General features: G+C 41.4%; 2 protein-coding genes and 1 pseudogene across 3 annotated transcripts; all 3 read left to right on the top strand.

Annotated features, from left to right (window-relative positions):
* Positions 1-5642: 5642 nt before the first annotated feature.
* LOC113014652 (receptor-transporting protein 3-like) lies at positions 5643-7807 on the top strand. The gene is made up of 3 exons (XM_026156324.2): positions 5643-5872; positions 6191-6362; positions 7159-7807. The coding sequence occupies exons 1-3, from the start codon at positions 5857-5859 to the stop codon at positions 7496-7498; spliced, it is 528 nt and encodes a 175-aa protein (XP_026012109.2). The 5' UTR covers positions 5643-5856; the 3' UTR covers positions 7499-7807.
* A 3225-nt stretch (positions 7808-11032) lies between these two features.
* Positions 11033-12287, top strand: LOC113014799 (receptor-transporting protein 4-like). The gene is made up of 3 exons (XM_026156532.2): positions 11033-11180; positions 11302-11473; positions 11665-12287. The coding sequence occupies exons 1-3, from the start codon at positions 11171-11173 to the stop codon at positions 12017-12019; spliced, it is 537 nt and encodes a 178-aa protein (XP_026012317.2). The 5' UTR covers positions 11033-11170; the 3' UTR covers positions 12020-12287.
* Positions 12288-13912: 1625 nt separating this feature from the next.
* Positions 13913-15218, top strand: LOC113014816 (receptor-transporting protein 4-like; annotated as a pseudogene). The gene is made up of 2 exons (XR_013904770.1): positions 13913-14094; positions 14575-15218. The product of XR_013904770.1 is annotated as a receptor-transporting protein 4-like (transcript).
* Positions 15219-16468: the final 1250 nt, after the last annotated feature.

Below are 16468 nucleotides of genomic sequence, written 5' to 3' on the forward strand. Positions count from 1 at the left end.
TGTCACGATCAGATGTTATGCTGCCGTGTTTAAGATCTTTCCTCGCTACCTTTAATGCATTTTACTGTAACTGCTAAAACCACAGCATCCCCTTAAATCGGGGATTCCTCATTTCACAAAAATACACCAAATGGGCAGTTAGGGAGAAGTTTGTCTTCTGCAAATGCTACATTGGCTGCTTTAAAGGAAAAAGTGGTTTCTTTGGAGAACGTGTTCCTGTCTGAATCCTTGTAAATGAGTCAGTGTGCTGTTTTTCTCCATGGCAAAACACCAGTGCTGACTCAGCAGACTTCCAGAGTTCTCATTTCTATAAGAGTCCACTGTAACAAAGTCGTTTGTGCAGGCACTACCAACAGTTTGTACCCCTCAAATCCCACACGGATCCAGGGTCATTTCTGCCAACCATCATCTGGAGATGAGGTTGGATTTGGATTTTTCTGAAACTTGAAAACATGAATTATTATTGTGATGTGTTTCCTCCTGATATAAAGTAAATGCATTCAGTTTCAGTCTTTTATCAGTTTAACTTTTCTTTTGTCTGTTTTTGTTTGCCTTTTCACTCTCTCTGGGCTCTCCACCTGTACTCGAATGCACCGGTAGTGATAACATTAAACAAAGTGCTGTGCAGGTAGAAATGTGTGTGTGTGTGTTGGTGCGCACTTTGGCTGTCCTTTGTCCTAAATCATCTATCATCTATCATAAAGAACACACCTTCTTTGATAGGCCCCTGATAGCGCGCGCGCGCACACACACACACACACACACACGCACACGCACGCACACGCACACACACACACACACCTACACACAGAGTTATGGCTTATGTTCAGTCCTGTTCCCGAGGGTGTGTCTCCTGTTTGAGTGTCTGCCTGTTCATCCATGTCCTAATCTGTAAAGTACTCATGTACTCACATACACTGCAGTGGCCATATTCCTGAGCTCGCGCTTTAAGCACAATGCACTTAAGAAGTGCATACAGCATACAGCTGTGTGAGTGCAGACAAGGGAAACCATACTATATCCATGTTTGTGAAATCAAAGTGAGGGCCATGAGAGAAAGTATGATCGGCTTCTGATAACAAACACTAGCAGGTACAAAGACGCTGAAACACAGGGCGCGGCAGCTGCCAGGAATGTGCTCAAGGCATCTCACCACACCCGACCTCTCTCTCGCTTTCTCGCTCCCTCTCTCTTTTTTACACACTCTCTCTTCCTTGCTCAACCCCTCTCTTCCCCCCTGATCTCCTCCCTCTCTTGAGTCACCCAGCCGGCTTGGAACAGGTATGCAGGTCCAGACAGGAGCTAAATCCAAGCTTGCACCTTAGCAGGACTGGCTTAGTAGGCTGTGTCAGGTATATTTGAATTCAAAAAACCTTTATTGACAAGGCTTCTTCAAAATTGACAGTAGAATTAGATGAAGATGAAGAAATCCTGTGACCTTTTTTTTTTTATAGATAGATAGATAGATAGATAGATAGATAGATAGATAGATAGATAGATAGATAGATAGATAGATAGATAGATAGATAGATAGATAGATAGATAGATAGAGCAAAAGTTTTGAGACACTCCTCATTTCTTTATGCTTTGCCAGGAAAATGAAAAATAGGTGCAGCGACTTATTGAAGGATCTTGAAAGTCAATATTTGCCAGATAAACTTTTTTTCCGTTAATTAGTTTTTGAGAATACCTCTCCAAATAAAATGTCTAAAGAAAATGTAGAATTGATTCCTTGATTCTCCGTTAAGTGTAAACACAACACAGGTTCATCCCTTGAGTTAGGGATGCCTTTTTACGCCGATGCTGATTCATACGTCGGTTTTAAGAAATATAATAAGTAAAAACACAAACAAGACTCTCTGAAAATGGCCAGTTACAAGGACTGGACTGAAAATAAGAGAAAAGGCAGCCAATGTCCAAGGGAAAACTTTGAAAAACCTTCACAAAGCACAGAGAACCATTGCTCACGACTGGCTGGCCCTCCTGGGAGCAAAAGGTAAAGAAATGTCAGAGTTTTGTTTATATTATAGGAGGCGTTTCTCATTTTTGTCCATCCCATTTATGTTCATGGTGCTGTGCTTGCGTGTATAATACGAAGCAATTCAAAAGCACCACAAGCCCCAAAACCACCGCAAAGTTCACGTCATGTGATCAGTCAAACAAACATGAAGGCTGTACTGTTGTGTTGCTAGGAGACCCTAATAAACCATGGCATTTTTCTCTTTGTGACTGTTTCATAGTCACATTTTTTCCTTTAGTCTCAGAGTGCAGAACAGAGTGATATGAGTCAAAATCTGGAGTATCTGTATCTGACTTCATGTCTTATCACCGCGTGTGTCCATGTCTGCTGCAGCTTCCAGTGCAGACTTAATCACCATTTTCTAGGAGCAACAATAAGAGGAGGTTGCTCTTTGAGTGTGCCCTTCTTTGTCTGTCTCCACACTGCTCTCTGTGAGCTTTCCCAGCATGCTTTTCTCACGATGTAATGTCACACCGGAGTATAAGGTGACTCCCTGGAGCCAGAGGCTTTGAGGTCATCTTTACACCACTGTGCCGAGAGGAAAGGTGCCCAACGCTGTACAGTACACTGTACTGTAGGTGGCTGTGTGGGGGGGAGCTGTGTTTCTGTGGAGTTTGAGTAAACGTGGAGTCTAATGCTAGCAATACAACACTGCATTCACCATTACTACCCAGGGTCTGATGATAAATATTGATAAATATTGGTACATCCGAGTGTTTAATGACCTGATTATATTTTTTATGTTGTTCCAAAAGATGACACCTGCATAATCCCTGCTAATTGGATCTAAAATTAATTTAATGAGCTTGACAAACTGGCGTGTGACTGTGTGCGTTTCTGCTTCATCCAGAGCCTGAAGCCTGACGCCTAAAGCCTTCCAAGGAGACTCTGTTCATTTTTAGTACTGGGCGGGCCCTTGTTATGAACTATAAACAGCTCAGGTAGAAGGAAAGTCCCCAATGAGAGTGCAGCGTTTTCATTTACAGTAAGTATGTGTTCCTGGTGCGATGCAGAGAAATGACAGACCAGCGCCACTACATACTTTGGGCAGGTGTTGTCGTTTTAACGCTATTATTACCACCTGTCACACGTGATGGTAATGATTATTTATGAAACAATGTGCATAACTTCACAGACAGACGGACACAAAGTCTGAGCAAACAAGGGGCTGATTTATCAAAGCTGGATGCCTTTCGACTGAAAGCCTGCTGTGACCTGCTGCTGCTCAGTCAATCAAAAAGGAAAGGAAAACAAGAACACCCGAGGCCTTCCCTTTAACAACTATTTTTTTGGGGGGGGGGTTTAAATATAGTTTTATATCAGGTAAAATGACATATTTTAGAGGGCTTGGTCCACCTTTGGACATGAATGTCACCAGACAAGACAGATTTGTTCCAGGACCTCACGGATCATTGCTAACTCCTAAGTGAAGTTCAGACCTTTATAATGTGGTTTTGGATGAACCTTATTAGACATGAAACGTGCTTCAGATTCACAGTTGTGGTCAGAAGTTTAGAGACACTCACCTTGAACTTGAATGCCATGGTAATTTTAGGGCTTTTAATAATTTCTTTGAGCTGTTCTTTTTCCAAAGTGGAAAGATTGTACCACGAACAATATTAATAACTTTAAAAGACAAGAATTGGGTGCACAAGTTTGAATTTATTTTTGGATTTTCTCTAATCCATACAGAGTCAGAAGTATCCATACATACAGCCCCACTAATATTTTGTCATTTCTCTGCACCTTTGAAAGTTGCACTTCAACAACAAGCTTCTGGTTCTATTCTGGCTTGATATTTGACTTCTCTTCTTTGCAGGAGGGTTCATTTAGATTGGTTGGTTTACTGGCACGTACATGCTGTTCAGCCTAGTCCACAAATTTTCAGGAGGGTTGAGGTTGGTGTTTTGAAAAGCCAAAAGCTTAAGGTTAATCTGCTTTATCCAATCCAAAACCAGTTTTGTTGGTACACCCAACACCTACCTTAGATTTGAAAAGAAGCTGAAGAAGTGCATCCACTTTGTGCACTGTACCTGTACCACTAGCAATAAAACAGCCCTGCAGCATGATGCCACCACCACCATGCTTGACAGGCACGTGGCCTCTCCTTCATGGTCAATCTTGGCACAATAGCTTTTTTTCCAAACCAATTTCCTGTCACTGAGGGTGACAGATTGGGTCTTCCCAGAGACCTTGGCAAAGTAGCGACATATCTGAATAAACTTGTACTTGCAAATGTATGAACTGATGATCTTGGAGTCAGTACTTGTTTGGAAATGGATCTTGAACTTTCCTGTTCTTCTGAGTATCAGTCAATCCAGTGAGTGCAGTTACGCAAATCCTTTTTATGATTGCAAAGAGAAACTGCCAGTTGTAGTCAGTCATGTGATGTTTACAGCTCTTGGCTATTTTAAATTAAAGTACACTATAGAGCCTTCAGCACCACTTACTAAAAGACCAAAGTGAGTGTATATATAATTTTGATCCTGTGGGGATTAGAGAAAATCCAAAATAAATTAATACTTGTGCACTCAATTATTATTAAAGATATGTGATATACAGTCATTCGACCCTGGAAAAAGAACAGTTCAAAGAATTTATCAAAAGCTCAAGATCACATTAAGATTTAAGTCACTAATGAGTGGATACAAACTTCTGACCACGACTGCAAATCTCAAGAGGTTCTGTTTGTACTAATAACTCTGACTTGAACTCTGCCAAAGTGTCATATGTGGGCTGCAGGATGAAACTGCAGATCAGCAGGTGACTAAGAATGTTAAAGGTGTAAACATGCAGCGATGTAATGATGGCTATCTGCCACAAAACAGGCTGACGACACAGTTCGACCTATGACTGAATTTAGAGAAATGTACCCTGATCACTGAAGACAGAAAATATCTGTGGATGTTTTTAGCAGGTGACTTTTGTGGGGGTCATTTAGAGTCATCAGTACGACCTTATGTGGTTCCTCTCCCCAGCTTTCCAGCCATACTAAATATGTTATATGTAACCACACTTACGTATCGTAATGGAAAGCTGATCGTGCTTAGAAGAAACCATCTTATGACAGGAGTCCAGAGTCCTTAAAGCCTTGTTTCCACTGAGCTCCAGAGGATCATCAGCAGTGGAGCATGGTGTTAGCTATCTGTGTTATACTGCCCTCTACTGGGCGGAACTTGAAAGTGTCCTTAGCGGAAGTTTAAAATAGTTTGCAAATCTCTTCAAAATGTAACAAAAACCTCGAATAATAAACGCAATCCACTGACGAAGGCGACTAAACGTGTTTTTCCTTAGACTTGATAGCAATAAGATTAAAAAATACAAAAGGAGCTCTTGAAGAGGGTAAAATAATTGATCAATTGTGGAAAATGATAAATAAATAAACTGTTGTTAACTCCCATCTTGTAATTCTGAGGTTTATTGTTACACTTTCACTGATATTGCTATAAATGAAATCATGTTTTTAACCGAGTCTCACATTATTGTGCTGCCCTTTTTTAATGTTTTGACGACTCTGTGCATGATTCAGTGCTGTAGATTATTCATAAAATCCACTTCTAAAATAGGGCACGCATATTCAAACGTCAGGAAAACTGGGATCAAACTGTGGCGCAAACACTTTGTTTATGTTGTTGATGTTTCGCGAGCTCTGCGTCATATTTTCGCACAGACTGAAGGGAAAATGAAACTGATGTTAAGTTTCGATTCCACGCCAAAGCTGATATTAGAGCATATATACAGAAGCTGCCTGCAGGTCAACATTCACGAATCAAACGCTGATTATTTCACGTCGACGTTTCACCTCAGCGGACAGAGTTAATCCACAGCCGAGCAGCATGGGCAGATCCACAGGTAAGACATCATTTATTTCATTGAGTATTTTATTAATATGAGGTGGAAAAAATTTTTTTTTTTTAATTTCTTGCAGTGTTTGTTTTGATCACCATGGCTGCTGCGTCAGCATTTAAGTAGCAGCGTTAAACTTCTTAATTTAAAACCGAGGAGGGGAAAACAGCTTTTTGATGAGCTTGATGATTTTTTTTACATTTATTTTTCACTGTCTGCTCTTTTTTCTTAATTTTTGCTTTTTTCTATCCAAATGACAGTGATGTTGTGTAGTTTAGTTTGTTTTTGTGTTCTTAGTTTTTCTTTTTTTACTCCTTTGTGCAGAATGGATTCCTGCTTTATGGTTAGACGTCTTTAATGACCTGCTGTATGAGGACAATCAGCTTGATTATGAAGACCAGTGGACTCTCAACTTTAGCTACAGCCAGACAGACACAGTCACCAAGGACGAGAGGAAAAGAGGCTGGAAGGTTTATGCCCACTGTGCCCGTGGAAAGTACGTTCCCTGAATACTCTCAACATTTCTTGCGTTAATTTCCTTCAAATAGAGCCTGTGTGAGGTAACAGTCACTGAAAATATTAATACATATGCTGCAAAGGAGACATAGATACAAATATTTCCTTGCTATGGTTACGCAGTCTCCACCCATTCCTGTCCACATGAGCAAACAGCTGATCTGATGACATGTCTGTGTGAGAGCTGTCTCACAAAGCAGTCTACTCAAATGGAGAGAAACTTGTTCTGCCACCTGGTTAAATAAGTTACCTGAGCGAGTTTCTTCTTCTAACCTAAAATCAGAAAGAAAGTTGGACCCACGAGGTGCCAGACTGCCCACTAAAGCCTTGTGTGTCTCCTAGTCTGTTTTCCACTCAAAGGAAGCACAACGTTCATTTAATTAATGAGGAACAAGGGAGGAAAGAAGCAGTTCATTTTCTAGAAACAGAACTGAGGATTGCACAAAAAGTCTTATCATTTCTTATTCCTCGTGGTTTATCTCTACGTGGCAGTCACACCTCAATAAGCAAATGATAAGCGTGAGAAAGAAGGGGAAAAGGACTGATTTGGCCTGTGGTGATTTGTCATCATCCTTCCATCCAACCTCAACCATACTGGCCCCATCCACCCTCCCCTATAAAGTCATCTGGCTAGAAAGTTATACGGTTTAGAAGAGCAATATGATAAAGCAGCTGCGATATGGGAAAAGTGAACGCCTGCACTGAGATAGCAAGGTTAGCGATAACTACTAGGCTGAAAATAACTCTGTGCTCTGTATCTAATCACTTCTCCACAGATTTCAGTGTGCGTCATGCAGAAAGATCTGGCCCTCAGCACGAGTGGTGGTGTTGTTCCGGTACCGGCTTCAGAGGGGCCGCGGGACAGTGATCATGCGGCCCTTCGGTCAGGCCTGTCGTCGGTGCCAAGATGGTTTTGAGCTTGGTGGATTTTCCGAGAATGAGGTGGAACATGCTCTGCTGAGGGTGTTTGCCAAAATCAGGAAGAACTGCTACGGCGAGGATGATGATGACGACGATGTGTCATCCACAGAGTCCACCGTAGTGCGGACCAGACCCCACGAGGACACCCTGTGTGAGGCATGCTGTATGGGCATTTGCTGTCAGGATGACAGCTAGAAGTGTGTGCATGCGTGTTTGTGTGTGTGTGTGTGTGTGTGTGTGTGTGTGTGTGTGTGTGTGTGTGTGTGCGCGTGTGTGTGTCTATCAAAGTGTGAGTGCCATGACAGCCTCCTTTTCCAGTTTGCACATGAAATTTTCTTCAGCAATTTGAAGTTTAAAGGCTCTTTACTGTTATGAAGGTTCTTGGTCGGGTAAAAAAACAACAACAAAAAGACAGGACCAATCACCAGATATGATAAATTTTCTATATTTTTTTATTGTATTGTATTCGTACTAATTAAGTAATAAAATTTTGTGAAATTGTGATCAAGTTGGGTTTCTCCGATCTATTTTTTTTATTTTTCTTGAATTGATCTTTTACTGTAATAGACATGAGAATAAATGGGATTTATGGGATGGGATTTTATAGAAGCTGAAATTAATTTAGATCATCCTTCAAAAGAACTGCCCAAAAAAAGTTCCTGCAGATGTTTCAGGATGTCTGACGAGAGGCGAGATTTGGTTCAGGAAGGATTTATTTGCACGTAACACAAATTTAGAGTAACCTGAGTCAAATATGGAAAAATCCAGCACTGTCATTATGTTGAGCTGAGCTACAAAACTGCTGGCCTTGATTTTTTTTTTTTTTTTTATGGGAACGTGATAATAAACTTCAACTACACATAAAAATATAAAACACCACAGGAAGCTCGAGTCCACAGTAATGTTAAAGCCTGAACTACTAAACTGACATACATGTGCACGAATACTGGTTCAATGACTTCAGGCTTCCTATTCTGAGCACCTCCCATTGTTTTCATTTATTTTCATTTTCTATTGTTGTTACCGTGTAAAGTCAAAAAGGGAGAGCAGCGAAAAATATTTAACAGCGAAAGTTTAGAGCATATTTTCACTTTCAAAGAATAATTTACAAACATTTCAATTATTTTCATTCATTAGCATCATTAATACAGACATAATACTAAATATATATTATTTCCCCTTAATTTACTAGAAATTAATAGACAACAGTAAAAATCACCTGTGAAGCTCTAAAACTGGGTAAAAACAATTAGAAAAGTTTGATAAGCTTTCTTCTTCATCCAAACATTCAGGAATGAGCCAAAGATTATAGTTATCACAGAGCTTATCAGGACAGACATGCAGCAGTTTTGCTGAAGGTGACTGTGCTCCGGGGTGTTTTTACAAAATACACAGGAGAAAATTCCCCACGGGTGTGAAGTGCTTTCAGATAAGAATGCCACAGCGCAGAGGAAAGTCACAGGAGAATCAAGAACACATGAGAAAACTCAACTTCATATTTAGTTGTTTATGTCAGGTAATAAGTAACACTTCAGGACACTCTCCTGACTCCTGCAGGAGCTCCTTTATTTCCCATATCTGCATCTTTTGACCTGGCACAGGTTTTGCACTGGATGCACTTCCTGATATGAGCAGCAGTGATAGTGCACTATCATTTGATTCAGTTTATCCTATCTGTCCAGAAGTTGATTCTGTTCATCTGGACGTAGCGTTTTCAGTGGGAGAAACGCTTCGTCACTCATCCAAGTGACTTATTCAGTCTCAGCTGACTGCAGGTTTCCCCAACCTTATAAACAGTACATTTGCACAATGACTGAAACCAGCCCACTGAAGGAACAAAGGGCTGTGAGGTCAGTTCCTTCATCATAATTATGCAAATTCTCATAACCGTTGATTAACAACCACTGATCAACCTGCAGTCAGCTGAGACTTCCGCCGGGTTGCAGGGGCAGCAACCCGAGCAGAGAAGCCCAGAATAGGAACATGAAATATCCTGAGTTTCAGTATCTGTTAGTTTATTGAAATAAAAGAATACGTAAATAAATGACTGTGTGTTAGCCCTGCGACAGACTGGCGACCTGTCCAGGGTGTACCCCGCCTCTCGCCCTATGACAGCTGGGATTGGCTCCAGCACCCCCCGCGACCCTGAAAAGGATAAGCGGTAGCGAATGGATGGATGGATGGACGTAAATAAATGAGTAATATTAATAATAAAAACTTGCCTGGTGAGGCATTTATTGAGACTATGGTTGTCTACAGGACTAAGAGTGGCTGCTTGTTTTTATTGTTGTACCTGTACAGATGTTCTTGCCTCTGACATATGTCCTCCGTGCATGAACGATAAAAACTAAAACTGAAACATTTGCAAACAATAAAAACTAAACTGAAAAGAGCAAACACTCTGGAAATGAACTGAAACTACACTGAATCGAGAGGAAAAAGTCCAAGTAAATGATGCAATAGTGGAGACTGCATGGAAAAGGAAAGCAATGTTAAGTTTCGCTTTCCAAACACACACCTGAGAAGGTGGAACTGCCCTCCTCGGGCAGTTTTACAAAAACTGCTACCACCAGGAGGGTGACAGTGGGAGGTCATCATCAGAGCCTGAAACGAGGACCAAACCCCACGAGAAGAACCAGGCATGCCGCATGGGCATTTGCTGTGTGGATGATGAGAATGATGACTAATGTGTGTGTTTGTGTGTGTGTGTGTGTGTGTGTGTGTGTGTGTGTGTGGGGGGGGGGGGGGGGTTCTTTTGGGATTTTTTAATGCATTTTGCACACAAACCTTTCCTTCATATTTTAACGTTACCAGTCTTTTTGCTTCCCGTGAGCTAGCCAGGGAGCACAGCCGTTTATTGACATCTGCAGAAGAACACTGCCGCTAGCTAACTGCTCAGCGCGGCAACAGCACAGCAACAACAACAACACACAGGGCGCCCTCTGACCCCGGAAGGGCACACCGTCGCAGCGAGAGGGCGTCACCCGTCACTATGGCAACACAAACAAAACATAATTGTACAAACAGAACCCCGAACAGCCCTGACCCGCTACAATATATATCCTGCTGCTTTTACACACGCACTCACATGCGTAATAGAAGGGGGGGGGGGGGGGGGAAGGGGGTTCTTTTGGGATTTTTTAATGTATTTTGCACACAAGCCTTTCCTTCATATTTTAAAGTTACCAGTTACTTTTTATGATACACATTAATTGTACCGTATGTGATTCTATTACTTTTGTGGTTTTCTTTGTATTTGATTTGTGGCTACTAATAAAGTCTTAAGTCTGATCAAGTCTTCTTTTATGGTTTTTATTACTTTCTGGATTTGTTTTGTGAGACAGAAATTACTGCACTTTTACATGAATAATCTCAGTTTATCTGTTTATCGCACTCATCTACATTTTAGATGAAGTTCAAATGTGGTTAACGTTGAAACTACACATGATTTATAAGTGATTAGTACACATGATTAGACATGAAAAGCAAATGAGGTTGTGTAGTTCTTGACTGTTCTTGACTAAAGCACGAAGGTGACCGACTGACTTTTGCCCGTGATGTTAGGCGGCGATCATACACTGATACCCTCTTAGCCAATTCAGTTTTCACCCACAGCCACCAAAAATCTACAAAATAATTAAATGTACCAGTTAAATAAGAGCACACTGTGTTGTAACCGGCTTGTTTAGGTCGGACATGGCTGCATGGAAAATGAAAGCGATGTTAAGTTTCGTTTTCCAAACGCACAGCTGCTCTCAGGATATAAACAGAGACGCTCCAGCAGCAGAGCCACATTCACCACTCGAACAACATCAGCGACTCATCGCATCAGCTGGAAGCTCTTCAGTTAACAGACAATCGATCAACATGGACACAGGTAACATGGTTTAGCTTAGAATTTGCACCTGTGCTGGTTGTTTGGATCTTTGGTGTACTGTAAAACAGACCGCTTTGCTTTGTGACAGCATCAGCTTAACTTATCGTCTTCTCTTGTCCAGAATGGACCGCTTCTTTATGGTTGGACACATTTAACGAACTGCTGAATGAGGACAATGAGCTGGACTATGGAGACCGGTGGACTCTCAACTTCAACTACAATCAGACAGACAGAGTCACCGAGGAGGAGAGGAGGAGAGGCTGGAAGGTCTCCACATATTGCGCCCGTGGAAAGTATGTGCCGCACGTCCTACATTTATAAACTTTCAAATATGCAGGTCATATGAATACATGAGTGTTTGTTCGCTTTATGTGGCGCTCACAGTATTATTTCAACCAGAGTCGTAGCTATTCAAGTGGAAAGAGCAAGATGCAAGCGCGTAAAATATATTTGGACCTAACACAGTCTAATCGTTTCTCCACAGTTTTGAGTGTGCATCCTGCACAAGAACCTGGGCTTCAGCGCGGGTAGTGTTGGTGTTCCGGTACCGGCTGCTGAGGGGCCAGGGGACGGTGATCATGCGTCCTTTTGGTCAGGCCTGTATTCGATGCAGAGGCAACAAATTCAATCTCCCTGGTTTCGCGGGAAAAGAGGTGGAACAAGCCCTCCTCAGGCAGTTTTACAAAATTCGGAAAAACTGCTACCGCGAGGAAGATGATGATGAAGATAGTGGGAGATCATCATCAGAGTCTGAAGCGAGGACCAAACCCCACGAGAAGAACCTGTGCCAGGCATGCCGCATGGGCATTTGCTGTGTGGATGATGAAGATGATGACTAATGTGTGTGTTTGTGTGTGTGTGTGTGTGTGTGTGTGTGCGCGCGCGCGCGCGCGCGCGTAAGATGATGACTAATGTTTGTGTGTGTGTGTGTGTGGGGGGGGGGGGGTTCTTTTGGTATTTTTTAATGCATTTTGCACACGAACCTTTCCTTCATATTTTAAAGTTACCAGTCTTTATATGATACACATTAATTGTACTGTATGTGATTCTATTACTTTTGTGTGATTTTCATTGTATTTGTGGCTAATAATAAAGTCTTAAGTCTGATTAAGTCTTCTTTTATGGATTTTATTACTTTCTGGATTTGTTTTGTGAGGCAGAAATTACTGCACTTTTACATGACGCACTCATCTACACTGTAGATGAAGTTCAAATGTGGTTAACGTTGAAACTACACATGATTTATAAGTGACTACTAGTACACATGATTAAACATGAAAAGCACACACTCACCAAAATTAATCTTTAAAATAATGAAATGTGCCTTGTAGCCAGTTTAATAACAGCATGCTCTGTTGTAACCGGCTTGTTTAGGTCGGACATGGCTGGCTGCATGGAAAATGAAAGCGATGTTAAGTTTCGTTTTCCAAACGCACAGCTGCTCTCAGGATGTAAATAGAGACGCTTCGTGCAGCAGAGCAACATTCGCGACTTGATAAGCATCAGTGACTTATCGCATCAGCCAGAAGTTCTTCGGTTTACAGAACAAAACATCGAGAAATATGGCCACATCGACAGGTAACTTTTTTAAAAAAATTTTTTATTTTGCGGCAGTGAAACGTTTCTTTTGATTAGGTGTGCATCACTTGCACATCACACCACACAATTTCTTCTGCTTTTACACAACATTAAATAACACTGATCTCTGTAAAAGTGTATGATTCACTGAGATCATCAGCCTAACTTATTTCCCTCTCCTGTCCAGAATGGACTCCTTCTTTGTGGTATGCAGTGTTGGGAAGGTTACTTTTAAAATGTATTCCGTTACAGAATACAGAATACATGCCCCAAAATGTATTCTGTAACTTATTCCGTTACGTTACTCAATGAGAGTAACGTATTCTGAATACTTTGGATTACTTAATATATTATCGTGCTTTTTACAACAACGTGAATGTACTATTGCTGTGTGATTTATTACTATTACTGAAGGTCCGCGACTCCGAACTGTAGTAAAGGGACCTCTGACTAATACGGCGGGGTCCCTGTCGGCTCATAGCCGAAAAATAGCTTTACTTTGTTGTGTGGGTCAATTTTTCTTGCGAGAGACAGAGAGAGGCGTTGAAAGACTGCTCCAACGGAACTTATTGTTTTCGGAGGAAAACACGAACACGGTGTACAGTCGAGTCTTAATAGCTTACTTACAACTGGGCTCGTCAGGCACTCTTCTTGGCTGCAGTGGTTATTATTATATTTACATGCTTCCAGCTCCCGTTTTTCCTCGACGGCAACTCGTACCTTTCCACTCGCCTTTTTCTCCCTCCTCGCGCTCACAGACCCATAACGTGTATGGCAGTGCATTCTCCCTGCAACACGGACTATACTGCCCATGATGCTACATTCTTTAGAGCTATGCTTGTAGCATTCTGCCTGTTAGCTTAGCACAACAACGAAAAGGCGCTCTCTCACCCAGGAAACACACAGTCGCAGAGAGAGAGAGCGTCGCCCTGTAACCATGGCAACAGTAACGCTGCCGCCTGGAACGAAAGAACGTAGCTGTCAAACAAAACCCAAACAGTCCTGACCCGCGACAAAATGAAACAGGAAAGTACCGCAGTGTAATCCATTTATTTCAACAAAGTAACTGTATTCTGAATACCACCTTTTTAAACGGTAACTGTAACGGAATACAGTTACTCATATTTTGTATTCTAAATACGTAACGGCGGTACATGTATTCCGTTACTCCCCAACACTGGTGGTATGACACCTTCAATGAACTGCTGGATGATGACAGTGAGCTGGACTATGGAGACCGGTAGACTCTTAAGGTTAACTACAACAAGACAGATGAAATCACTTATGAGGAGAGGAAGAAAGGCTGGAAGGTCTCCACTCACCAAGCAAACGGAAAGTATGTTAACTTATAAACAATAAAAACGTAAACATATGTAAAGTAATAGTTACTGAAAATGTGAAACAACAGCAAGACAACATAAAAATATTAAAAATATATAAAAATATATAAATCCATAGCAACAGCATAGCAAAACCAGAAGAAAAAAAGGAGGCAACATGTTTCAGACTGTGGGTGTAGTTGTAGTTTTCCATCTCCACCTTCTCTCTGATCACATGAGTGTGCAGGTTCTCTGACAAATGATCGTGTGACTGGGAGGAGGTTGCACACAGAATCAAAACAATGTCATTCTGTGATTAAAAAACTGGTTCTGCTGCTAAATGTAATTTCTTTATGGTGACTCAGAGAACCACACAATACTGTTTGAGCCACAGACTCATAGGGAGGCTCAGTTACTACATGTGGAAAAAGCAAGCTATAAATGTAAGTACATAAAAATAAATGTGTACCTCACAGCATGTAACCATTTCTCCACAGATTTCAGTGTGTATCCTGCAAAAAGACCTGGGATTCAGCGCAGGTGAGGTTGGTGTTCCGGTACCGGCTGCTGGGGGGCCAAGGGACAGTGATTATGCGTCCTTTTGGTCAGGCCTGTCTTCGCTGTAGAGGTGACAAGTTCAATCTCCCTGGTTTTGATAAGAAAGAGGTGGAACAAGCCCTCCTCAGGCAGTTTTACAATATTCGGAAAAACTGCTACCATGAGGAGGATGAGGAGAAGGCTGAAGACAATGGAAGACCATCATCAGAGTCTGAAGCGAAGACCAAACCCCACAAAAACCACCTGTGCCAGGCATGCCGTGTGGGCCATTGCTGTGTGGATGACAAGGATGCTAACTAGAGTGTGTGTGTGTGTGTGTGTGTGTGTGTGTGTGTGTGTGTGTGTGTGTGTGTGTGTGTGTGTGTGTGTGTGTGTGTGTGTGTGTGTGTGCTAAAAGTGCTCAGAGAAACTCTTTTTTCTTGTTTACTGGTTCCTGGGATACTCTATCTGTTTTGCACTTGAAGTTAACAGTTTTAAGAGTACGATCCACATTCATGGTGCAGTATATGATCATATCACTTTTGTGTGTGTTCATTGTATTTTGTGGCTATTAATAAAGTCTGATCAAGTCTTGTTTATGGTGTTTGGTTTGTTATGGATTTGTTTTGTGTGGCAGACGTGCTAGAAATTGCTGTACTTCACATTCATCTATAGATCAGATCTTTTTTCCACTCCATTTATTTTCTAGTCATACCAGATACAAGTAAAAACATGAAACCAGAAATGCTGGTATTATACTAAAACGTACATGCCATAGAAGTAACAATGGTCAGTTTTAGCTGTCAGGGAAGCTTATGAATGCTCCCAAATTGTAACAGCATGGCAAATCAAGGTACAGCCGGAGTCATACTAAACTGCAGGCTATAGAGTCAGTCTTGCAAATTCTCCCAGATAAAGTAACTGCATGCAAAGTACCTCAAAAACGTGTGCAACAGTGTACCTACATGTTTAAACAAGGAGTGACTGCATCAGACAGTATTTGATCTAGTTTTTTTCCTGCTTTACATGAATGTAACATGGTGTTGGTTTGAGGCCTGTCACATCTGAATGCCTTATAAGAATAAAGGGAAGCTACAGTTTATCTTGATCATCTTGTGTGACACTTGTTTATTTCCTGTTGCTTTTAAAAAGACTGTTAAAACTTTTATTTCTCGCTACTAAACATCTTTGGGTTTCAGCAGGGACGCATGCAGTTCAGCGCATAATCGGGTTCTTTTACGACTCATAGGTGTTGACTATTGTAAAGAAAAAAAAATTAAATTAAAAATTAAATAAAACAAAAAACACAAGCTGTTCCTTATCATCGCTGGTGGCTGTGGGTAAATATATCCTGATATAATATCGATACAACACTGATATCGAATCGATACTAAGGTGATAGGAGTGATACTTTAGTTTGTTTCCCTTCTTTAATTTCAGTACATTGCTCCCATTCATCGGAGGAGACCCCTCTCCTCTCATGCAGGCGCACTCTCATACTCCCTACTGTTGTTGTTGCCCTGCGGTCACTCAGTGGCACTGAGCAGAGCCATAGTGACGCGTTGAGCTGGTTTATAGCTGTAGATTAAAACACTGCAAACAATAATGGGTGTTGGAAGGAAATTCTCTACCGTGGCAAAAACACCAACTTATATAAAGATATGAAAGAGTGTAATGTATGTTTGCACTGATTGCCGATCACGCTTCAACTGAGTCGTCCTCGGTCAGAAGGAATGGTACTCCACAGTGATGTAGTTCAAATAACTTTACTAAGGAGGTGGCAGATGACATCAACAGGATGTACAGCGTTGGTAGGGAGGCATTACAGTATTCACATGCAGGTAAAGGGGGTGT

Source organism: Astatotilapia calliptera, chromosome 22 (genome assembly GCF_964374335.1).
Source record: "Astatotilapia calliptera chromosome 22, fAstCal68.1, whole genome shotgun sequence".
NCBI classification, from domain to species: domain Eukaryota; kingdom Metazoa; phylum Chordata; class Actinopteri; order Cichliformes; family Cichlidae; genus Astatotilapia; species Astatotilapia calliptera.

Bases quoted from the DNA above. Each gene is read 5' to 3' on its own strand.
- LOC113014652 (XM_026156324.2), top strand. The intron at 6,363-7,158 runs GTACGTTCCCTG...ACTTCTCCACAG, and splicing joins GCCCACTGTGCCCGTGGAAA to ATTTCAGTGTGCGTCATGCA.
- LOC113014799 (XM_026156532.2), top strand. The intron at 11,474-11,664 runs GTATGTGCCGCA...GTTTCTCCACAG, and splicing joins ACATATTGCGCCCGTGGAAA to TTTTGAGTGTGCATCCTGCA.